The sequence below is a fragment of the Cebidichthys violaceus genome, unplaced genomic scaffold (genome assembly GCF_023349555.1).
Source record: "Cebidichthys violaceus isolate CVI_PGR_0920_01 unplaced genomic scaffold, fCebVio1.0.p SCAF_11, whole genome shotgun sequence".
NCBI lineage: Eukaryota > Metazoa > Chordata > Actinopteri > Perciformes > Stichaeidae > Cebidichthys > Cebidichthys violaceus.
In genome coordinates this window covers 13,555,520-13,580,582 of record NW_027176274.1, presented here as the reverse complement: position 1 = coordinate 13,580,582, position 25,063 = coordinate 13,555,520, and the positions used below count along the sequence as shown (strand labels likewise).

Here is a 25,063-nt window from a genome sequence, read left to right as displayed (position 1 = left end):
ACTCAGCACCAAATACACTTTAGATATCATTTTCAATACAGATTTTTAAAAATGCATTTAAAATCTAAAAGCATTAAAATCATTTAACACATGCACACAAAGAGAAGAGAATGAGCAGAATGAGAGAGAGTCAAAGAAAGAGAAGATGAAGATGGATTGTGAGGGGGGGACAGAGGTCAATGAATTTTATTTTTTTCTACTGCTAAATCTACGTTTAAGTCCACTCAAGGTTGAAAATCCACCTCCATTCTGTTCTTGTTGTTGTCCTGCGCTTACCAATAAAGTTTAGAGTCTCAAATGGTTTTAACTCTGCAATCACAAAGTTCAGAAGAGACTGGTGTCCTGAGTATTTGAGTCTTTACGCTGCACAAGTCTGTATGGTTGATGTATTTTCAAGGTGTTTCAAAGACTTTACGATACGCAGCAGGTTGATGACTTTGGCTGCTCTAGTATCGACTCTCGGCGGAGGTCATTTGGGACGCTGCCACGAGGACCCCAAACGTTGAGCTCTCCATAAATGCCCGTTTCGATCATCTCCTCTTGCCAGGGGATCGGGATGTTGCCTGAGGAAAACTCATCAAAAATGGTCTTGTCAGAGTCGTCCAAGCCCACTCCCTTCACCGAGGAGAAAACCCCGACGTCATCCAGACTTTTAGCATACACCACTTTGGGGTCGGGGACGAAAGGAGGAGGCAGAATACCTGGAGAGGCGAGAAATGGAAATTAAAAATCAAACTGTAGAAGGATTGAATCCATTCTCAGGGTATACATCTAAAATAGAAATACGCTTTTTAGTTTGTGTTTACTCATGCAAATGTTTATTTAAAGTTATAGAGGTTATACACAACCCTGAACAAGACACACAAGTATAGAAACTAGATAGTACCTGCATTCAGTTTCCTCCAGTTGATGTCACTGAAAAATGGGTGTGCTCTGATCTCATCACAGCATCCATTCTTAAAACCCATCCTCTGATCAACCTCTTTAGCCAGCAGCCCATCACAGAGCAACTTTGCATGCTCACTGAAATTGTCCGGATATGTCACCGTCAGGGTGAGCATACGCTCCTTCATCTCATCACGTTCAACCTAAACATGAGACGAATACTCTTAATGATGATCCTCTTATTTATTTCACAAAGTTAGCCATTCTGTGCACAGGGTGAAGCTCAAGGTTTAATGAAATGCGACTGACCTTCTCCCCCCTGTTTCTGAATGGGTTCTTAGCAGCGATGAACTCAAACAGTGTCACTCCCAGAGTGAAGTAGTCGACCGAAGTGTCATACTTCTCTCCTTTCAGCATCTCTGGGGCCATGTACCCTGCAAGAGACAAAGTCCAAAAAATGTTTAGTACATTCACGGCGAAAGTACGCCTCTCAATATGACATTGTTGCTACGGATGAGACCCACCTGGTGTCCCAGCATATCCTTTGGTCACTGTTTTGCCTTCTTTTAGCTCCACAGCAAGACCCAGGTCAGATATACGCACATTCCCTGGTTGGACAACATAAATATATCTTAATTATCTATTATTTACACGCCGACAAGGCCTTTTTTTTTAGTGTCTAAATCAAAATGCATTACCATCGTTATCTAGGAGCACATTTTCTGGTTTGAGATCTCTGTAGATTATTCTTTTCTGGTGGAGGTGCTCCAAGCCTTGGATGATCTGAGCGATGTAAAAACAGGCTCTTGGCTCCTCAAACCCCGGGTTGTTCTCATCCACTAGGTAGATATGGTACCTTCAGGGAACAGAGAACAGATGACATTTGGCTGATTCATAAAGGTATATCATCTGCATACAATTGCACTATTACAGCTTATACATGTTGTTTTTGCATACTAGAATGCTGTTGTTCTCCTTATGCTCTCATTTTGCAAACTACAGTCCGCACACATTAAAATCAGATTTTAAAGAAATAAAAGGATTCATTCAAATGAAGACAACTTAACGTGACTTTAAGTGGCTGGTGCTTTTTAAGGGACAACTCAGGGTTATTTTTGTTATTTCTAGCCCCATGTCTCTTGGGAATAACAGCTCTAATTTGCATAAAGCCTGCAGTTAGTGAGATACTGTAACTGATACTGTAACTGACACACATGCAGCTGCGCCAACGTGCCTGTAGATAGAAACCATCACTCAGGGATGAATGATGTTTGATTGTTGAATGTATTCTCATCTGGTGTCTCAGCTGACTTTTGGGAATATTAAAACATCTCTTTCACATGAGTCTTTTTGGTTGACTGCACACCTTCTGTTGGCGACGGACATGTTGAAAAGGTATCGTATAAAAACAAGTTCTGTTGGTCAAATTAAAAAGGCTGTAGATAACACAGCAACATAGCAGGGATGAGGAACGTGTGCTCCAACTTTCCTCAGGGAGTCTCTGTGTTCATGGTTGTGCTTTGAGACATGAGAGTGTGAAATTACTTGAGATCTCCTCCATTCATGATGGTCATGACCAGACAAAGTTCTTCCTTTGTCTGGAAGGCGTACGCCAATGACACAATGAAGCGACTGTGAACCTTCTCCAGAATCCTCTTCTCCACCATCGCCCCCTACAGGAGGACATTAGAAAAGGCCATTTTTGAAAAACAATGGTACATTGACATTTTTTTTAAAAGAAAATGTAAAACTACAGACTTTTCTTCTATCGAGTTGAAGACGAACATGCCATTGGAAAAAAAGGTTAAAGTACATTTCAAAAGTACAAAAATGACATCACACAAGTCAAGGGCAAGATGTAACTGTGCCAAGAAGTTCCATTCAGGAGAGCTTTCCACTAAAGCTCCCAGTAATCACTCTATCCCTGTCTCAGTGTTTAATACTGCAGGATAAAGCCAAACGAGACAGAGGCAGGGACAAAGATGATTAGCACCATCACATTCTGCTCAGCGCAGGGCACTTTCTCTAAAACACGAAGCCAGCAAAATGCCTTTATTATTCAAATCACTGCGTGCATCGCAGTTAAAAAAAAACTGTTTCCCTGAAATCTATGTACGAGAAAATGCGACGCTACTATTCTCATTTTGTGGCACGTATTTATTACTATTTGACTGATATTATTATTAGTAAAGGCACCAACACACTGAAAAATATTGCATTTCAAACTATAAAGTGCCCAAAACCTGCAACAAGTGTTTAATTTGGACCTTTACCAGTCCTCCATGTTAAACATGTTTGGGCAAAGTTGATATAAATGCACGCCCTGTTTTAAAACTATGCATTAGCCTTTTATTAGAATTAAATACTAACGCAAAAGACCAACAGTATAGTGAATAAAGGAGCATATTAGCAAGCGTTACAATTGTTCTCTCACCTCATAGCCTTTCCTCTTCTTCAGCCTCTTCTTGTTGAGTTTCTTACAGGCATACAATTTTCCTGTGGCTTTCATCTGACAGGCAGACACCTCCCCAAACCCACCTTTCCCCAGCACACGGAAGTCCAGGAACCAGTCTGCATCCATGGGCTGCATCTCGAGCCACTTCCACTGCAGATACCTCTTCATGTACAAGCTCTCCAGGAAGAAAGTGTAGGGGGCCTCTCGCAGAAAGTCCAACGTTGAGGCCAATGCTGCAGCAAACAAATCATCGCCTGCAGCCTCCTGGCTTTCCTTCACCTTAGCTATGATGTCCTCAGACAGGAACGGGCAGTAGTGTTTGGCAGAGGGGTCCATGTAACGCTCGACAATCTTTGAGGCCTTCTTTGCCCTGTCAGAGTCCTCCGCCAGGTCATATCCCTCGATGTCTTTCCATAAACGGCAAGCCCCGTGATACTCTGCATTTGAATCCAAGAATTCCTTAAAGAGGCGTTTGCCGATAGGCTGTTCCACACAGACTGCGTCAAAGGTCACATCCAGGGTGTCCCTCAGGTCCTCACACAGAGTGATGTGGGGCAGTTTGAGGCGAGAATGGTACTTCTTATCCCGAGCTGCTGCTGTACTGGTGCCATCAATGCTTCCACGAGCATTGATGTAAGCAGAATTAGCTACCACTGTGGTCAGTCCTCCGATATCCATGTCGCGGGCAGGTGACTGTTAGGCAACGCAAAGAGGAGACATTGCAAAGAGAAAATGGGATAAATACTGCTTACTAATGTGCAGGGGTGAGGTGGTAAAAGGATGACGCGAAGATGAGAAAACGTACACAGATCACAGAGTAGTGGGAGAGGCAGCATGAGAGAGAAATGGGAACTTGAGACTGGTGTCTCAACTAGATCCCAGCACACTTTGAGCACTGCATCACCCTCATTTTTACACACACACACACACACACACACACACACACACACACACACACACACACACACACACACACACACACACACACACACACACACACACACACACACACACACACACACACACACACACACACACCTGAGTCAACACCTTTCGGTAATCCATTAACACCCTAATGCCCCAGACAAAGTGTGCGAGCACATGCTGGAACAGAACACAGGCTGTATATGCAGCTGGAGTGTCTCCAGTCAGTCAACTGGCAAATCACAATTAGCAGCGGGACATTCATGTCGACTGACTGAGCAGTTGCTGGATGTTAGGCAAAGCTCAGATTTGGGAAAGCGATCATGTTTGTGACTAACTCGGAAAACTTACAGAGCAAATCAAAAAACATTGGAATGAGTTTTATTCCCAATACACCAGGTGGTGGTGTTTATGAAATAAATTATCATTTAAATAAAATACTCTGAAGTAGGAAATATCAATGGTTAGAATAGTCAAAAGACATGCCAATATGTACAGCACATTGAAAGGATTATTACTGGCCGCTACAGCGCTGGTTTCTGGAGTCTGTATTGTGGTGGGGAGTAAATAGTTGCATGTAACAGCATTACATAATCACATTACAAAATGTATGTCATTGCATTTTAGAGTACTGTGTATATTCCTGTCTGTCTGTCTGTGGACAGATGTTGTCAACATCATGGCAACGGTGCAAGATGCAGTCACAAAACTACACAGGATCTAAATGAAGGCCGAGTTGGGAGACACAAGAGGACAGGGTAGGAAGTGGGGAAGGGGCCTTTACCATTGTAATAAGTTATATGACTTTCATGAAGTAATTAAAAAAGTTACATTAGTAATAACATTTTAACAGGTTAACTAGTAATCTGTAACCTATTACATTAAGTAAAAGGTCAAATTCTCAACACTACTATAGCGGAAACTGCTACAAAGAACTTTAAATACTTTTACAGGTGTTTATAGGTCTGTGGACAGATTTTATCAAAGTCATAACTTCCAAAATGCAATTACTTTGCACCTGAAACTTTGCAGATGTGTAGTTGAGATCAAAATGGAGGCTAAGTTTGGAGATCGGAGCGGTCCGAGCAAGATCGAGGTTCCGAAGCCCCAGGCCCGAGGTGGAATCACAGCAGGTGTGATCCCATCGCAGTATGGTCTCTAGTTGGTTGTTGCAATTGCTCCATCTGTCCCAACTGGCCACAAAGAGATCCAGTCCAACAAATTCAGTTATAGTGAAGAGGGACAAAGTACGCAGTCCTAGTTCTGTCTAGAACTAATGTTGAGTTCAGCTCAAGCTTATACAAGACTTTCGAGGAGTCAAACGATGGAGCATGTTGCGCTGGATCACACCAGCCGAGATGCCAAATCAAGCCAGGAGCGTAAAGTAGGGGGACAATGGTTCCTTTCACAACTTCCTACCCCCCTACTTCTGGCACCCTTGCTTGGACAACAACCATTTTCAAACTCTGCCTTCATTTTGATCAAAATCTGTCCAAAGACAGAAATGTACATCTGACAAAGTACTCAAAACGTCTTCTGTGGAAGGACCACGTTCTGCCATGACTCACGCAGAGACTCGAGGTGAAAACAATACCAGTGTCACAGCTGGTAACAAAGAGAGTTAGATCTTTAGAATATTAAATCACTGCTTTATGGCAGCAAGGAAACAGCTTGTGAAAGCAAAAACATGGAATTCTGGAGGATACCCACTTGTTTTGACCAACTCAGACTAATGCAGTGTAACATTAGCTTCAGCTGAACTTGATATCATTTTACAAAGAACTAAGAGTGTGTTTTGTCCCCCATCAATTACATTGAAACTGCTTTAGGGAGAGATTCTGTGCAGTCCAGTATGATCAGGCGTGTACATATGCATGCCTGTTTTAAGATGAAAAAAAGAAGTACCTTACCTTTAAAGAAGACATTTTAGGGGGTAAAAGAGCTTAAATGTCTGCACTGACACATCCTGCTGCCTTAGGACCAGACTTTTTAAGCAGGTGCCAGACACTGAATAAAACTCACACTCCCCGCAGCATGTTCTCCATCTTGGCCCTCATTGCTGCTCCATGTCAAAAACATTTGGGCACCTCATTTTCTTTCTTTTTAAAAAGGGCACAGTCCTAATGACAGCGAGTGCTCTTGTAACGCCATTGAAATGTATTGAAATTAAAAGCTGACGGTAGCATAATGTGAGTAAAGGAGCATATAATCAATTGTTCTCACCTCATAGCTATCCTCTCGAGTGTCTAACATGTTTCCTGCGGCTGTCCTCCGACAAATAGACGCCTCCCCAAACCCTTCACCAGCACACTCAAGTCTGGAAACTGGTCTTCATCCATTGGCTCTTTTTTAAAAGAACCACGCGTCTCAAATCAGTTGAGGGTCTTAAAAGCAGAAATATTCCGTTAATAGCCAGAACAAATGCTCGAGGAACACAGCCCACAAATTATAGATACAAAATTATTAAAACAATCTATATTTTAATTTGCAAACTTATATTAGATTACAGAAAAAGGTTTTTGGAAGAGTCAGTACATGTGTTGCTAAGTTTTAAAAGGGAGATCTTTGAAGGGAGTACATAAAGACCTATGCAACCACACATTTTGTTACACCAATAATTTCTGACGGTCTATCTTTACCACTGGCCTCTAAAGGATACTATAAGCTACAATCGTCGTAGGATTTATATACGTAATTCACAAACAAAGCTTATTTACCTATCAGGAGCCTGGGTTATAAAAAGTCTTTACCTTGCTGGTGCCATTATATTGTAAACACTACCAAGGCATTGACAGGGTGGTAACGGAGAATTCCTCAACTCCGGAATACAAAAAAAAAAAAAAAAAAAGAAAAAAAAAAAAAGAAAAAAAAAAACAATACTAGCAAACAAGATCGGGAAAGCAGCTGCCTACAGAACAGAAGGAAGCCAGCCGAACACAATGGAGGTCAAGAAACTATTTCAAATTATTGCCGGAAACACAAAACAAAAAGTATCAACACATCTGATGGAGCCCCATCCTGGGATGCCATGGTAACTGTATTAAGTCATTCATTGTTGCATCAACACAGCATGTTAAAGCAGACACGTTGGCCGTCTCACAACATTTTGATCATCATGTCTGCCGTATGGAATTGCAAAAATAATAGGAATAACTAATCAAACAAGTACAGAATACATTCTCCAACAGCAGTAGGTTTTACAGAGGTTGCGTTTTTTTTAGTGGGATGGCTTATTGAGAAGTGATTAAACATACAAAGATTCAGTGTGGGGGCTGGCCCACAGACTACAGTTCCCTTGGACGACATCTGCCCCAAGGCCGTGTTGCAGTTGCACACGATTCAGAAAGAGCAGAGAAAAAAAAAAGAAAAAAAAAAGATGGTTGCAACGTACGCCTCTGTTCTTTCAATATTCATCTACACCCCTGAGAAAGCCAGACAGAAATACAGGCATGGGAAACGAGGAGGGGGGGTTGAAGAAGCACACACAAAAGGGGGACTAAATTCCCGCGGTGAAGGTGGTTTTGAAGGACTGTGCTTGTTGGGAGTGGCGAGGCGTGGACGGGTTTAGTCTTCGTCGTCGTTCTCGTCGTACTCGTCCTCGTCGTCGTCATCCCCCATATAAGACACTGGAGTCTCCACACGAGACCCGCTGTAGTGAGAGTCATTCGAGCTGGAGGCCATGGTGCCGTCAGTGCAGCCGTCACTGCAAGAGGAGTGAATTTGATCATTTATTACAAGTTCATGGTGGATAAAGAGAAATCTGTCACCTCTATAGGTCGAGTTACAGGAAAGACTTCTCACCTGCTTGCAGGGTAACGGGTTCCGTTTGCTGAGGACCCTCCAGTGATGTAGACGTTACTGATGGGACCCTTTGCCATCTCTGGGAAGAACAACAGTCAATCAAACCCTGGTCTCAGAGGATATTATAATTGAAGATATGTTATTTTAGCATGATGTCAAAAGCTAAACTACTAATAAATCCATCTGCTGATTATAAAATCTGTTCCGGAAGCAATCTGTACTATTATTCATCATAACACAAGGTCAATTTGCAGTTTAACAAAACTAGATAGAAACTGTATTCATCCCCAGGGGGAATTAGTTTGTAGCAGCAGCAATTTACAGAGTAAATACAATATAATGCTTATAAATCAGTTAATAACCAAATATATATTTACACTAGAAGCAATAAAGTCAATTGATTTCCCCGAGAGGATCCTGATGGTGCAGGATGACAAAACGGTCTAATAACGGAGTTACCGGTCAGTCTTTAGAACTTTGTTTCTATTCCTCTCGGTTTGTTGTATAAAAAAAAAAAAAAAAAAAAAACTCCAGAACTAAAAATGGAATCCAACAATGCCGTGCAAAGCGATTGGCTAATGGCCTGTAGCAAATCAACAAGGGAGGACTTCGAGTCAAGCTCACTGGATTTCCACTTTCACTTCGAGGTACAGAAGTACATCAGTTGACTGTCGTACTGACTGTGCAGAGCCGTCAATGTTATGCGAGTCAGTCAGAAACAGTTAATGAAACTGTAGCAACGTTCTGTTTGTTTGAATGAAATGAAAACAGGAAGTGCTTTCCTTAAAGATAATGTCACTGCATCGTCATACTCTGACATATGTAACAATAGCACATTGAAACCCTGTCATTTTGTAGTGGATGAGTTTAGCACCTTTATTTTATTAATTAAGAATGTAATGCCTACTCTGGGGTCTGTGGCACTGACCTATAACGTAGGGCTCCAGAGCTTTGGGCACCAGGCTACGTGCCACCTTCAGATCCTCTGGAGAACACTTCCCCACCTCCAAACCACAGGCCATGCCCATACGCTTCAGCACCTCGATGTCGTCGTGGATCTCAAACATGCTGTCAAAATTGAACAAATACTCGAACCTGCAGATAAGAGTAAGAACAGGAAACGGACATAAGAAGGGTGAGCAGGACAGCGCAGGATCGTGGCAATCGTGTAAGTATGAATGGCAAGAAATACAAATACACCGATAGCTGTCAAAAACTGCTAATAGACAGCAAGAAACATTCCATAGATGTAGTAAGACTACTTGGATTCAACCCTAAATGACACGTTTGAAGTAAAGACATTTTAAAGTACGTGGTACTCCTTCAGTTGGCTAAGAGTGAATTGTTCACTACTTGGTTCTCCAGACTTTGTGGGTCACCCTGAAACAATGAAAGGCCATAAAAAGGCTTGAGGGTTTCAATTTCATCACATTGTAGGAACTGCAGGAAAAAGTGTGTCTGGTTTTGTTTATTTACCAGCTAACCAGCCTCAGCTAACCTCTCCTCTGTTCCTTTGCTCTCCTCTCCAGCACTGCAGCCATGAACAGGGATTGTTGTGTGAAGGGCCTTTCACACACAATCGCCAAGGGCCGACCCGTTGAAAGCCGTTGGCGATAAAAGGGTTTCAGAGCACCGTTCTGTGTGGAAGGCCCATTAGGAAACAAAAAAACACCGTCTTCACCATTGCCCTATAAAAATGGGATTGTGGTTGTTGCAGTGCATTAGAGCCTCTTTAAAGTGATTCTTTTTTTCAGTTTATTTTGCATGCAATAATGATTGTTCAACCAGGGACCTGAAGGGTAGTACTTTAAGTGTTTGTTGCAGATTACATTATGATTGTTTAGTTATGCTGCCACTCATGCTGAAAGGATTACTGTTTTAAACACATCGCCATTCCAAATACACAACATCATCCACTGAGCAGAATCTCAATATCACTGCTCAAATGTTGTTGTTTTTCCGTTCTGATTTTAAAACCAAATTTGGTTTTGAAACGGGAAAACCTCTTTAAATCTGCATGTGGCACTTATTCCTCAATAATACATTTTAGATAATTTATAAACCTCTGGAATTGAATTGCTCTTATGCGTTTCAGAGATTTCTGCTCATGTTCAAAACTTTCACATTCAAAACATATCCCACAAGAAGTCAAGAAGTAGTTTAAATATTTTGAGAAAAACATTGAAATATTACAACAAAGTAATAATATTTCCAGGAAAAGAAATCTCAGCAGTGAGATTTGTGCTAGTGAGCCATAACTATACCAACTTACAAGTTGGAGTAACTTCCCTTGTGAGCACCGTACAATTGTGATAGTTATAAATCAACTCAAATCTTAAATGAAATTCTGCTCAATATTTCATCAGTACTGTCTCACCATTACGGACCGGAGCACAGAGGAGAGCCAATGAAATCATCATCATCGGTTGTAGAAAAATAACATTGAGTAGCATTATGAATGGCACAACAGAGGGCCAATTGTTTTAGATAATATCTTTTAATACTGTGTAAATATTACCAAGAACGACTTTAGTTTTCATGTCGTTTTTGTGAGCAGCATCGCTGCAGTGACCACAGATGTGCCGTCAGACGCACAATGGAGAAGCCTTCTGTCCTCTAAAATATATTGGTAGGGACATGTCCATACCGTCCATATGCAAACCTACGCCCTTGTTTCCATCTTATATTAGCCTCAAATGTTTTAGATGCTAGAGGGAAGGTCTCACGTTCAAAGTCTCATCCTGACTTAGAACACGAGTCTTGAATGTAAACTCACAATGTCTCTCATGAAGGAGATGAAAGTGAAGACTAGCAGGATCACATACTTGTCGTTGGAGATGCTACAGTCGATGACCGTTTTCTTGCTGGTGTTGACGATGATGAAGGGGAGGTGGATGATGGAGTTGGGAGGTGGAGGTCTGTTTGCTTGCTGCTCCGTCTGTCTGTTCCGCTGAACCAGGTTCTTAAAAGCTATTTGCTGTAAGACGAGATCAAAGAAAGATGAAAACTCTGACGCAGCTACACAGAGTTTAGAATAACAGAACGTTTCTACTACTTTCTTCAGCGACGCTCACGCTGGATTTACACCTCTGCATTGTTAGGAGAGTCCTGCTGTAAATCGTTTCTAACAAAACAACTGACTCTGTAGTTCAGCACAGAGTTCCTCTCACTGATTGTACCTTCATAGTAGCACTAAATGGATGTGATGTACATCATCAAGCTGTGTTGTGCATTCAACATTATCCCAAAGTAATAGTCCACACACACACACACACACACACACACACACACACACACACACACACACACACACTTTACAAAAATATATATGTATATTTTTTTGACCTGCTGATTCAGATTATTGCCGCTTCGACATTTTCTTTCTAAGGACTATGATTGACAGCACGGCTCCAGACTAGCTTTTTTCCCACCACCGTGAAAAATGGTTGTAACCGTCCCAAAGTCAGTGTAGACCGTCAAAAGTTCTAAATGTTCTCCTTTCACTTTGTTGCGTGATCTATAGTGGTTATTTGCATGAAAACATAATTCGAATGAATAGGAAATAAATAATTGTATTTCTATTTTAAAACTTGCATTCATTTAAAAAAAAAAAAAAAAAAAAAAATCTTGGAATTATTAGTTTTAATTATGTATTAGAAGTTTATAAGTTAAAGAGGCTAGAATTCCATCTCTAATATCTATTTTATATTGCTGTGAAAACATCTCCTTCAAACAACTGTATTCATTAATGTTTCATCATCATTTCCACTGAACAGCTTGAACGCATCATAATGCGAGTCAATGCAATGTCTATTAGAAACACCTGTTACTGAAATGCAGTCCAGTTCAGCTCCCTTGCAAGCTACAAACTGGTAAGCTGAGCATATAGTTGAATAAATACCTCTCTGAACTAAACTTTATTATCTTTTGTGAGCGTAGAATTTATGGCAGCGTTGATGTGTTGGACAGAATACACAGCTGTACAGAATAAAATGGCCACCGAGTGTAAATTCTTGCACTCTGAAATGCCATGAGGACAAAGTCTGTATGAACAATCATCTCCAGCAGAGCAGACATTGTAGCTTCAGAAGCTGCATGTGAATAAAGTCAGTTCATTCCCACCTGCAGAATGAGCTCCTGAAGCTGTGATTGTTTCTGCTTAATTCTCTCCAGCCGCCTTTGTCTCTCCACCTGCAGTTGAAATAAAGGAACAGCAACAAAGAATTATAACATGGCTAAAAAAGGCAGGACATCCTCGACACGAGCTGTAGTGACAACAGTCTTCTGTGTTTTATACCTCTAGGTTTTGGCACTCTTGCGCCGAGTTGGTGGGAAGGCCAATCCATTTGATTTCCTTCTTTTCTTTAGAGATAATGTTCATGGCCATAAGCACATTAAGTGCATCGTACACACGCCGCCGAATGTTCTTCTGGTCATACACATGCTAAAATGGAAAAAAAAAAAACAAGATTCAAAAGATTAGCAAAAACTTCTAGATTGTTAAAGGATAATCAAAACAAATCAAGCAATATATTTCGGAATCATTCTGCTATGTAACTGCAGCACTCACTGCGTCATTGGGCGACATGTGGCTGTCTGCAGAGCTGAATTCTGCAACCAGTTCATCTGCCACTTCATTGTAGGTGGTGACTCCTTTCTTCTGCACCTTCTCACACACTTTCATGGAGAAATGCCTCAAGCCCTTCCCGTTCTTCTCCCCTTTCTTACCCCGTTTTCTGCAGACAGAATAGAAACCCAATACCACTCAAATTCTCACATCAAACAATGATGAGCACGTTTGCATTTTCTCTTTTTCCCCTGATATCATACTCTAAAAGCTAAAAACATATATCCTCCACAGAGATCTACAATGACGTCCAAAGCTTTTAAACTTAAGGACTTTTCTGAAGACTTACCCTGATGACCATGGAGAGGCGTCCGACGGTTGACTCTGAGTGAGGAACTGGGAACTGGGAGTATGTGGACTGTTTACCAAAATGGTATTGGATACCGTAGGCCTCTGGGGTGTTCCTATCACCTACAACATTACAAAAATATAAGAAAACATGAAAGCATAGTGATTATCCACTTGTAGCTCGTTGGTGTCTTGTAGAGTCATTGGTTGTGTGAACCACTGGTGTGCAGTTAGAAGTGGCCGTTGCTCTCCTGAAGTCTACAGTTATCTCTTATGTCTTGTTGAGACAGGTTGTTGTCCTTCACTCACATTTTTCATTGTGGGCTACAGCCACTATTTGTTGCTACAAGGATGGCTTGAGCTCATAATGGGAACACTGTGTGTAATTACTCTCAATACAAACTACAATTATTGTTGATTCCTTTGAATTTGTTTAGCCGTTTGTTGAATAATGACAAGTGAGGCAGACGCATCAAAGTTGAATTGGAAATTGGTTCAATCAGTTCGTGCCTCAACAAATTTCACATTTCAATGCAGTTTCAAGTGCCCAATAAATTTGGATTGTTCTGCAAAAGCGACTGATAATTGTTTATATAAAGTTTTAATGGAGAAAGAACACATTTAGTATTTTAGACATCTTTATTTCATAAATCAATTCTTGGTCATGAACATTGTCAATGAAAGAAATTGTTTTAAAAGTTTCATCCTTAATATTAAATAGTAATATGAGGCATCTAGGAGACAGGCGATATATTCCTTCACTAAGGTGATATCTAAGCTGATTTCCGTTATATATACATTCCATGTATATAATGGGATGATGGGTGTAATCCTGCTGACTGTAGAGTTGATGAGCTTAGGATCAACTGCCTCCATCTACCCGCCGCCCGGTCACCTCACTATGGTAATGGAGGGGCTTACACAACAGTAAGACACGGCAAAGACACCCAGCAAAACAATCTATACACAAATGCATCTGCGGGTCACTGGCAATTTAGAAAGCTGAACTTTATTATATCTATAGAGAAGTTCTAGGCTCTCGTACAAATGTGGTCTGTAATTATACAACCATCTAGTGTGGTAGCTGTGTGTGCAGCATCACTTACCATGTGTGGCACATGTTGCATGTGTGCGGCAATGTTCACATTGGATGGCCCAAGAGTTTTGGGTAGTAGCTGTTTGGCCACGGGGATAGCTGTAGGCTGGACAGTAACCAAAGATAGGACGCCTAATAGAAGACATGAGAAGAGCGGTAACGAGTAGAGCTCCTGATTGATACCGCATTGCCCCCTGTCGTCCAATAACAAGCACATAGGCCTACACTTAAAGAAACATTGTTTCCTTTGAGGGACAAGCAATCAATTAAACTAGATGGTAACATCTGCTTGTTGGACACACCCAATGCGATGGGTGGCAGAATCTGGACTAAATCTAGATTGACAGTATAGCTGCTTTTTGCCCTTCTCTGTAAAGACAAACCTAGAGTAAATTATTAAAACGATATTCAGTTAGACAGGTAAGTTGAGACTTTATTTTTGCACCATTAAGACATTAGTGGTCACTGAGTCAGGACACAGTGACGTTATTGTAAAGAAAATAATGTTCACTGTGTGCATACGCTGTATTAAAAAGGCAATTACTAGTAATAAATACCTTTGCTTGGGCTCAGATTCTGATCGATGAAAACCTTCAGCTCTCCGTTTGTTTCTATCAGACCAACCTGCAAAGGACAAGGACTTAATACACTGAAAAATCACAACAATAAAGCCTGCATGAGTCCAGGAGAGGACACGAGAAGTTACAGGGTATCTCTTCATTCATAGCAACTTATCGCATATACCTTCATCTAGCATCAGCTACAGTGCCTACACGGTGGCACATAAACTAAACAGTTTTCCAGTAAATAAATAAATAAAATGTAGTTACTTACATCTTTAGCCATGATCCCAAAGGACCGGAGGAGTTGAGCTTCAGGTTAAAAAAGAAAATGTTCTTCTGTTTGTCACTTTTCAGACCCCTGAGGACATAAAGAAGGCAGATTAAATGTTAATGGTATGTTACCATAATATTTTCCATATTATTTAATAGTTTTCTATATATTTTTGTTTGTATTTAATTTAACTTAAGTCCATGTTGAGGCCCATTTGGACTGCTTGCTTCCAGCACACTGTACAAAGCTACAGCACTAACGTTAGCTTAGAGTTACCCGGTATTGTTCTTACAGGACAAAAAATGACGGAAAATGTTGATATTTCCGAACAATCTCGATGTGCATGAACCTTTGAGGGAATTTTTTGGATGCACTATGTATGCAGAAAAGCACATTAGACCAGCCATTGATGCTCACAACTTTTACTACGCTAAGTGTGCACAAGGCCTACTTCAGGTACCGAGCACGTCCGGAGGAGAGGCATCGGAGAACTTCTGCTACAGGTCACGCAACCGTGCTAACTTTAGCACACCAGCGCTAAACTAACAATGTGACTAAAGTGAAAGCACCACATGGATACAGCTATTACTGTCGCATGCGCTAGAAACATCATTCATTCCATACAAGGATAGCAATGAACAATCTTCTTTTGAGTGCAGCTAGCTAACTGTGACTGCTACCAGTTAGCGGTGGAATCAGCCTGCTGGCGTTAGCTAGCTAGTTAGCTCGTGCACGTTTTGAAAGGATTCACGTACAATTTAGCGATTAATTTGGTTCCGTGCAGCAGATTATAGACAAAGTTGAGTGTGGGCTAACATTTAAGAGACGTGTGAGCATTTCGCACGGTGAACGAAGTTAATATAATGATTGTGTGCACTTACGAGTGCACTCTCCTGTTTCTTCGACGGCTGTTGTTGTTGGCATTTCAGAATGGAGGAAGAGGAGGTCTAAATCCTTCCAAACAGGAAACTAACTAGGCAATGTCGAACTACTTTGTGATCATTCTGTGCTTAATTACACCGACAGAAATATGTATTCATGAGGAGTGTTTCACCCTTGAGTTTGTTTTTTTCTTTAACCTTCTCTATGTTGCCGTTATACAGTCAGTAATGCCAGGTTTAGCCTCTTTGGTCCAGTAATGGAGCTGTATTAAAAAGTGATCGTTTTCAATTGAAGAAAGACGAACCACTGAACAAATTAACAGATAAAGTTACACATTAAACAGAGGCAAGGTGTGTTTAATTCTGACTGTAAATGTAACGAAACATTTAAAACTGAACCCAACAATATTCCGCCACAACATCTGATATACATTACTTTCTGGGAATTAGATTATTGATGTTTAATCGCGTTGTATTGACAGTCTTGGATCTCTCATTGTCAGAAACAATTAACAGTGAGCTTTTCCAGAAGTTTATTCAGAACAATTCAATTTATTTGTATTTAAAATGGATTAAACTACAAACCTAACTAGGCTGATTATGTTTTACTGTGAATAAAATATCGAGTTTAAGATGAACAACTTTGGCTAATTTAATATACTGGTGTGAACGTTTTAAACGTTTGTTTTCGTGGCGATTCAGTTCGATTAACTTTTTATTATTTTTAAAGATACCTTTTAATCACAGACGACCAAGTCTTGTAACCAATTCATCACAACTACCGTGAACCATTATGTTAAACTACCCAAAGCCCTGCTGCTGATGTTACGTTAAATTCACCACTTGCCAGAGGATGCGTTACAATTAACGCGTAAAGTACAGGGACGACTAGTATTGTGCTAGTTAGCAACGTCTAGAGAGTAATTTAGCAACGAGCTAACTCGCGATTGCTTTCGTAAAGACAGGACTAGCTACCGGTGCTTTGTTAGCCAACTGTCGATCCCCTAGCGTGTAGCTAGCGGGCGAGCTAACCCACAGCTGTCATCCACAACACTGCCAAAATCACCTGCACTTTTACTATGTTAGCTTTGTGTCTGTTGGCAGTGTACTTTAAAGACTTTTAAAAACATAATAACAGATAACGCAGACATTTAACATCAAGACATTTCTTTTGCGGCCGCTGGGTAGCGAGCCACAAGTCGATAAATACTTCTTACCGGTGCACTTCACAAGTTAGCAAATTGTTTGTTAGCCCTTTCTGTCCTCTCTCTGCTAGCCGTGCTACAGCAGCAAGTCTCACAATCTGATCTTGGCGGTGTCTCGCTTTAGCGACGTCTGATTGGACAGCATCGATGAGACGAAAGCAGAGCAGTCGGTGTAGTTCATGCCCACAACCTACTTCTGGTGGATACCAACCAGCTTCAAATACACGTATACCGCCATCTGCTGTACAGGAGTATGAGGATACATGTTACTCCTGAACTTCTCATCGACCCTGTTTCTCTCAAGTTGGCTGCACTGAACAACCACAACAAAACTCACAAATCCAGCTATGTAGTCAATATAGAGGTCTGAGAATGTACCTGCAGCATAGTACAAAAAAACAGTCCCACATCTACCATTGTGACCATCTGGCAGCAGTCATAGTTTACTATAGTCAACATCAAATGTGAGCTGGAAAGCAGAGTTCAGTCCATCTCAACTGTCTGATGCAGACAAACATCTAAGAAAGTCTCAAGGGTCAAAGATGAAAGAAAAAGAGCACATCAATATCCTTTCAAAACAAAAAAAAATGACACACTTGTGTGAAGCTCTCTGCACCAAACACTCTATTACCCAACTCTGTCTCAGATCCATCAATCAACCCTAAATGATCCAAATGATTCCCTGCTCCACACAACCTCTTCCCCACCCAAAAAGGTAATCAACCACCATATTTCGCCATATTCTGCTCGATAAGTTTTGAATACTCTGTTTTAGTACTTTTGGTCAGATCTTATTCGTTGTGGTTAAATCAATTATAATTGCCATACAATTGAAAGTAAACAACTGTAAGTGAAGTAAAACATGTTTGTGTCTATTTTAGCAGTCCCGTGATCGTACCTTCATGAAGGTTATACTGTTATGGTGCTGTTGAACTGTATAGCCTTATACTGAGAAGTGTTTCTATTATTTTACTCAACCCTCAGTCATACAAGTGGGCTGGACATAATCACCTCTCAGTGTCATGCAATACAGTTCACCAAAACATCAAGACCATGAATTTGAATAAACAAACTCTCTAAAAACCACAAAAACAACAAAAGCTGAAACTTATATACTAAAACTAATGCAGCCTAATAACAGCTCTAAAACAAATTCTACTTTACAGTGTTCAGTTGTGTTTTTTTGTGAGGTTTTGATTCAACTATAGTATTGTATGATGTATTTTGTGGGGATGTTGAATTGTATTAGGTTATATAGAGGTTTTTTTGTACTATTTGAGGGTAGACTGAATATTGGATACACTAACTCAGTATAACAAAATACAATTTGCTGAGTGTGATTAGTGTAATGCCCATGAATGTGTTTTACAGCTAATATGAATGATGAGTTGTCCCTCTATATTTGTAACTTGATGCTGCATCTTGTGACAAACTCTGAAGTTAGTGTACTCAAATCAGCCATCCATGTACTTTCACTGTAAAACAAAAAAAGGGAGATTGACATCCACAGATACTTTATCAGTTATCTATACACCCTTCACATTTGTTGAAGGGTGTATTCATTTTCACATGAGATAAAACTCAGCTGAGCCTGAGTCCACCCAACAGACAGTGTCATTATTTTTTCTCATGTTATATGTGGACTCAAATTCCTCATTGTTCAACAAATATCACACCACAGTGAAGGGGACAATTAATGGGCAGATGGCTCCCCATTAACCCCCTGTCCTTTATACTCTTTGTGTAAATAGTACACATGTTATATAAGCCTGAATATTGCCTTGCCCTAGATACACGGTGTGTGATCATTTGATTAAACATACATTTAGGAATATGCATTGGGAATATGCATCATATTAGTACAAAACTAAAACAAAAAAGGTCCCAATGCTAGATTTGACACAGAGACCCACTTCAAGGCGGGGCCTCAGTAGGACCCATCTTCAGGCCTTCATCATGCCAGTTGATATTGTTCATTAGCATGAGCCAGTTGACACAGAAAATCTGAAGGTGTGGGGCCCCTGGATACCCACAATGCTTTAGTGATTTGTTGTGTGTGTCACTTCCAGTTTTTGATATTGACCTTTTGATCCTATTGTGTTCATTGTGTGTCATGTTAATAGGACACGTTGTTATGTGCAGTGAAGGGAGTACCTATTACAGATGAAGTGTGTTATGGTGTTTGGATGTTTGCAGTCAGAGAGTGTTTGTAGGAGTGAGGGATGAAGGTGTTTTGGGGAGTTTTTCTGTGGTGTGCATTGTAGCCTATAACAGTGTAAAAACTTCCTCTCACACACACACACACACACACAAGTACAGTGAATCATTTTGGCAAATAATCATAAAAAAGGCAAATAACAGCAGTTACTGTAATGCCTCATCTTTCTTCTAAAACCATGGATGACTGGAACCTACAATAGCTGCTCGACTACTTCCGCGCAGGCGCAGAATGAGCGACAGTCGGACTACCAAACTGGTCAAACAGCGGGTGTGAAAATGGTAGGTAACCAAAATAAACACAAACCCAGACATTGGCTGTGGTGCCATTAAAGCTTGCATTGGAGACTATGCTCGTAGTATTAAACTGCTAGCCTTCAATGATTAGTTACTCGTGTTCGCTGCTATTACAGAGAAGGTCAGTGGATGTTTTGAGAGCAGCTAGCTAGCTACTCGTCTCTCTCAGTCTGGTAACTTCGGCTGTGATCAGCTCAGTCGTTAGACCCCAAAGACACACAAACACACACACGGGGTCGTTTGACTTAAAACCATCCATAACCACACTGACAGTCTATTCACGTGATACTGTCCCCATCGGTGATGTCAGTGATACATTTAGGCTAACTTAGCTAACATTAGCCAGTATAAGTTACTAGCTGGTGGAATGTAGACAATGCTAACCTATCGTCACCCTTCTGGTCGCACAGTGATCCGTGCAGACTGAACACACCTTTGCCTTCGTGTAGTTGTTAATAACAGACATTGGTAATTACGGCTGGTGGAGTCAATAGCAGCTTGATGAACTCACAGAGTTTCAGTCTCCGGTTTCAGGAAATGCTACTCTTCAGCATAGTGCAAGTGCTCCGATAGTGCAGCCTGCTGTGAGGAGGTGGCGTGGTGATTCGTGATTTATCTGTCAGGGTTGTTGATCGTTAGTTAAATAGTAAACAAGTGCTCATCACAGTTTCCTAGAGCCCAACGCGATGTCTTCAAATAGTTGGTTTTGTCCATTCAACAGTCCAAACCTCAGAGACATTCATTTGACTGTCATAGAAGACTAAGAAAATAACCAAATCTTAACATTTGAGCAGCTGATGATGAAACAATTAATCGATTATCATGTTTGTTGTCAATCAATTGATGAATCAAGAAACCAGAAATCGTCTTGAATGAGGTTAAAGTATGACTATAACTTTATAGCTAACTGTTGTTTCTGGTCTTTAATAGCTGCATTACAGTTTAATGATACTATATTCTGAATATGCTTGAATTCTAAAAAACTAATTTCGGAAAGAAAATCTCATGCATACTTCTAATAATAGTGCCAAATCTCCTTACTGCAAAATATCTCCACAATATCAGTATATACATTATTCAGACAATATTGTTACATTTGTTCTTTTTAAATATTGCTGTGTATTTCTGGCATGGTGCTTGTGTTCCACTCCAGACTCGTTGCACCTCTCGGTCCGGGTGATGGCATCCCCTTTCCCTACTCATGTTACATCTATGACTGTAGTTATCTGAGGGGCCCTCCTGGGTACAGCATGTGCTGTGAGAATCCACAACATCCCCCTTCAGAAAAGCCCATGTTACTTTTTGGACAGGACATAATTACCAGCACTGCGTCTTGGCTCGGCACCTATAATGTGTGTGTGTGTGTCAGTGTGACAGACTAACCTTTTGATATATGAGTGTTTCTGAGTGTCTTGCAGTCTTTGCTGTCGCCTGAATGCCTGTAGATGTGTGCGTCTCGCTGTGTGTTATTGTCTGTGTTTCGGTCTGTGTTTGCGTGTTGTTGTCGGTGTTCCCCGGTCTGATCGCACCCGTGTCTGACAGCCCTTGTCCTGTACTTACACAGCATAAGCTGAAGTCTTCGCAGAGGGACAAGGTACGGCAGTTCATGTCCTTCACACAGGCTGGGGAGAAGACAGCTGTGTACTGCCTCACACAGAATGATTGGAAACTAGAAGTTGCGACCGACAACTACTTTCAGAATCCAGACCTCTACTGTAAGGAATCCATGAAAACATCGGTAGACCGGAAAAGGCTGGAGCAGCTCTATAATCGCTACAAAGGTAAGTGGGACTCTTATGCCGTATCATGAAATATTTACTAGAATAGAGTTGCTTTCCCCTGTTATTTCCCTCTTAATAGATCCCCAGGATGAAAATAAGATTGGCATTGATGGGATCCAGCAGTTTTGTGATGACCTCTCACTGGATCCGGCCAGTATCACCGTGCTCGTCGTTGCGTGGAAGTTTCGTGCTGCCACTCAGTGCGAGTTCACCAAGAAGGAGTTTCTGGATGGAATGACGGAGTTGGGGTGAGTGTTGACAACAACAGAGTGAGACATGGTCCAAAGTGGGACACAAACACTGTGCCCGAAGTATCTTCGCATGGTGGTTCTCTTAGTGTTGCTCCAGGGAGGGAAGGTTGTCTATATATAGAGCCACTCAACCACGGCTTGAGTATTCTGTGTCTTCGTGGAATGACTCGGTGAAAGAGCTGCTGTGTTTTAACTTTTGAGGTTCATGTGTCAACGTTAACTTTAGCCAATTTGTCACAAGCATAAAGAAAAACATGTTGCAACTGGTTGGGTCGCTTGTGTTTATTCAATTAGAGTTTTTGTTGTTTATTTATTGCTTAAATTGTCTATATTCTCTAGGTGTGACAGCCCAGAAAAGCTGAAGGCCCTCTTGTCAAGATTAGAGCAGGAGCTCAAAGATAGTGGGAAGTTCAAGGACTTCTACCAGTTCACCTTTAACTTTGCCAAAAATCCTGGACAGAAGGGTCTAGGTAAGAAGAGTGACAACAGCAACAGCTTGCTGAATGGTATCACTGAATTACAAACTGTTGGAATGAAGTGTTCTGCTTTTTGTCTGTGTGCAGATTTGGAGATGGCTGTAGCCTACTGGAACCTGGTTCTGTCAGGACGGTTTAAGTTCCTGGATCTTTGGAACAGATTCCTTTTGGTGAGTCCAAGTGAAACTAGGATCGGTATCAGTGCCAACACTGATTTTATGAAGCAGATCAGATATTGGCCATGGCGTGTGACAGAACTACAGTTTAGTTACATCCATGGAGTCAAGTCATGGCAGGCCGTTTTTATGGCCACAGTAATCCCTGGCTTCATGGTACCTTACAAACAAGCAAGACTAATGAGTTCTGCACAGTTAGGAATACAGAGTTTAAATTGGGGGGAAAGGCAAATATCTTTATTTGAAAAGTTGCATTGGTGCATCCCTCATTGAAATGTATTTGGCCCGGTGATGGGGAACTTGGCTGAGACTGTGTGCCGGCTTTTATTACATCTTGATGACTCAGTCAAAGAGGGGGGTCAGCGAGTGTAAACAAATGGTGGAATTAAAACCTGCAAGACTTGGTCCTCCAGAACCAGAATTAGTGATATACACTATTGCGTTATAATGGCAAAAAATGTCTACAGTGTTTGGTTGTAGAGATAGAAAACAAATGAACACAAGCTGCATAACACCATGTCTATACCAATATGTTGACCAGCACTCATCCATTACAGGAACACCATAAACGATCCATCCCAAAGGACACATGGAACCTATTGCTGGACTTTGGTAACATGATTGCAGACGATATGTCCAACTATGATGAGGAAGGTGAGTTTTGGATGACAAAGTTCCTCCAGATTTGGCATTGACCCGTTTGCTTTCTCTATAATGCTGTGAATATGAACTTTCCTATTCAAATCAATGTGACACTCATGATATCTTGCTGTTTCTTTCTCAGGAGCATGGCCAGTCCTTATAGATGATTTTGTGGAATTTGCCCGACCAATTGTAACAGGATCAAAACGCAAAACTCTCTAAATCCAATCCCAACTCTGGAAAGCCAGAACCTTGTTTCTTTTACAGTGACTTCATAGTTTTTTTTAAAGACTTGTACAAAGAAAAACAGTGGACATTGTAGACTTCAGAGAGAAAACAGAAGCACTTGAAACTGTCAGGACACCACCTTTCAGGGAGCCAAGTAAAAACTATGAGAACAAGTGGCCACATTTTTTTGAGGCGTCATACGGACATTGCCGGTTTCACCGTCGTCTCTCCTGTTGGGTTCTCAGCATCCTGGACGTCCCTCTGCTCTGCTCCAGGAGGAGCTCCACCTGTCAGCCCACAGCCCTGTAAGTGGGGATGGACACGGCACTGAGAGGAGGCTGGCTGGCTGTGTGCACTCTAAAGGGACTGAAGAGGCAAACAACTGTGTTTTAAGACTCTCCCTCGTCAGCTTTGTTTTGTTATATGAAGCTCTGAGTGGCCGTGCAAAGTTCCCATGTCTTACTCTAACTTCGGGACAGAGTGCTCACGACACCAGCACCAACAGAACTGTTGCAGTTTTTACTGTACATACTGTATCTATTGGGACAGTTTACAAAGAGCTATAAGAAGAATAATATAAATACGTTCAATTTATAAATGCAGAAGATGATTCTTTTATGTACAGTAAATGCTAAGATCTCTAACGGGATGCCTCAATATAGTGGATGATATGCTGTTGGTTTAATTGTTAGGTGGATCTGTCAAATCATGGAATTGTGAGCCTCTCATTGAAAGCATGTTAAACACTTTTTACGTCCCCTCTGACTGGTTTCACAAATCCATTATCACAAAAGTAAAGGCAGTGTTTTCATTTAGAAAGATGATGTTGGTTGGTGGTATCCATTTGTCAGGTTGATCTCAGTTGGGAGTTGGTCTTGAATCCTACAAGTGACGGAGTCCACCACACCACAATTTTGCTTTCAAAAGATTATTATTTATTTTTTTGTCCCTCTGCAACATAAATGATGCTAAAGTGACAATTCAGCAGCATTTAAATGAAATTTAAAGTTAAAGAATTACAGACCTGTAGGATTGCATGACACATATCTCTATGTTATGGCAGTGCGAAGCCTTAAGTTCAGAAGCCAGGACACTAAAGAGGGCAACAACCGGACGAAAAAGTAAGCCTTAAGAATAAATATCTGTCTATTCAATATTTATATTTCAAACAAGCCGATCTGTCCAGTGTTACTGAAGGTAGTGAAAGTTAGAATATATTGTTAATACATCATCTAAGTAGCTTAAGTATACTGTTCATTTAAGAAAGATGAATAAAGCATGAGTTTTTCCATAATCATACACGCAAATTGTTCTTTTGTTGATCAGCTAGCTGAGGGACATTTTACATCACTTACAGAACAGAATAGCTGCTTAGACCAGAGTGTGTTTGTAAAGCAGAGTTGTGGTTGCCAGAGTGTAAAAAAGATTTATGACCATACTGATCTGAATGTGTTAAAGAAAGCTTTAATATTTCTTTTTTTTCCCCCCAGAATATCCCTCCATGTTGTTGATTGTTAATAATAAAGAATATTTAACAAGATTTTTTCAGTACTTACACATGGTATTTTGATGATAACAAACACCATGAATTAGTTACACATTGTTCATTATGTTAGTTCCCTGTTTTGCCACTTATCAGAGGTACTGTATTGGATGATGATGAGCCGATCAAGATGTCTCTAGCAGTCAGAATGGTAGTCCAACATGTTCATTCCTCATCCTACTTCCTAACACAAGGCAGGTCAAGTGATATTCATGCCGTATGTATCCACATGCTGTGACATCCTTTGCAAAAGACCACGACTACTTGTAGCCAGTATAACAGTTTATTTTAGGAGTCAAGACCCCATTCATGGACCACAACATTCTCAGTTTCAATAAGATGACAACCTTTGTTTGTGTCTCTTTCCTTTAATCTCCATTATTGCCATCAAAAGATGGCAATAATTTTGAAGAAAAAAAAGGTCAGCGTCCAAAGGACCCATCCCTTGCACTAGAA

General features: G+C 40.8%; 3 protein-coding genes across 5 annotated transcripts; 1 reads left to right on the top strand and 2 right to left on the bottom strand.

Moving 5' to 3' along the window:
• Positions 1–135: 135 nt before the first annotated feature.
• On the bottom strand, positions 136–6,548 carry LOC137891167 (rhodopsin kinase GRK1-like). The gene is made up of 8 exons (XM_068735647.1): positions 6,488–6,548; positions 3,320–4,033; positions 2,431–2,558; positions 1,584–1,741; positions 1,410–1,493; positions 1,195–1,319; positions 887–1,088; positions 136–701 (listed from the first exon to the last, which is right to left on the bottom strand). Exons 1-8 carry the CDS (start codon positions 6,515–6,517, stop codon positions 412–414), a joined length of 1,731 nt encoding a protein of 576 aa, XP_068591748.1. The 5' UTR covers positions 6,518–6,548; the 3' UTR covers positions 136–411.
• A 182-nt stretch (positions 6,549–6,730) lies between these two features.
• tfdp1a (transcription factor Dp-1, a) lies at positions 6,731–17,097 on the bottom strand. Of its 2 annotated transcripts, none has more exons than XM_068704978.1 (12): positions 17,009–17,097; positions 14,911–14,997; positions 14,634–14,700; positions 14,087–14,208; positions 12,982–13,103; positions 12,636–12,801; positions 12,363–12,509; positions 12,188–12,256; positions 10,891–11,042; positions 8,994–9,160; positions 8,066–8,144; positions 6,731–7,967 (listed from the first exon to the last, which is right to left on the bottom strand). In XM_068704978.1, the coding sequence occupies exons 2-12, from the start codon at positions 14,920–14,922 to the stop codon at positions 7,829–7,831; spliced, it is 1,242 nt and encodes a 413-aa protein (XP_068561079.1). In that variant the 5' UTR covers positions 14,923–14,997; positions 17,009–17,097; the 3' UTR covers positions 6,731–7,828. The 2 variants fall into 2 exon arrangements, with proteins under 2 accessions (XP_068561079.1, XP_068561078.1); XM_068704977.1 differs by lacking the exon at positions 17,009–17,097 and adding an exon at positions 15,792–15,839.
• A 2,349-nt stretch (positions 17,098–19,446) lies between these two features.
• On the top strand, positions 19,447–24,604 carry dcun1d2a (DCN1, defective in cullin neddylation 1, domain containing 2a). 2 transcript variants are annotated; one of them, XM_068704980.1, is made up of 7 exons: positions 19,447–19,495; positions 21,075–21,291; positions 21,371–21,539; positions 21,882–22,012; positions 22,106–22,188; positions 22,752–22,848; positions 22,979–24,604. In XM_068704980.1, exons 1-7 carry the CDS (start codon positions 19,493–19,495, stop codon positions 23,056–23,058), a joined length of 780 nt encoding a protein of 259 aa, XP_068561081.1. In that variant the 5' UTR covers positions 19,447–19,492; the 3' UTR covers positions 23,059–24,604. The 2 variants fall into 2 exon arrangements, with proteins under 2 accessions (XP_068561081.1, XP_068561080.1); XM_068704979.1 differs by lacking the exon at positions 19,447–19,495 and having other exon boundaries at positions 20,719–21,291.
• The last annotated feature ends 459 nt before the right edge of the window (positions 24,605–25,063 follow it).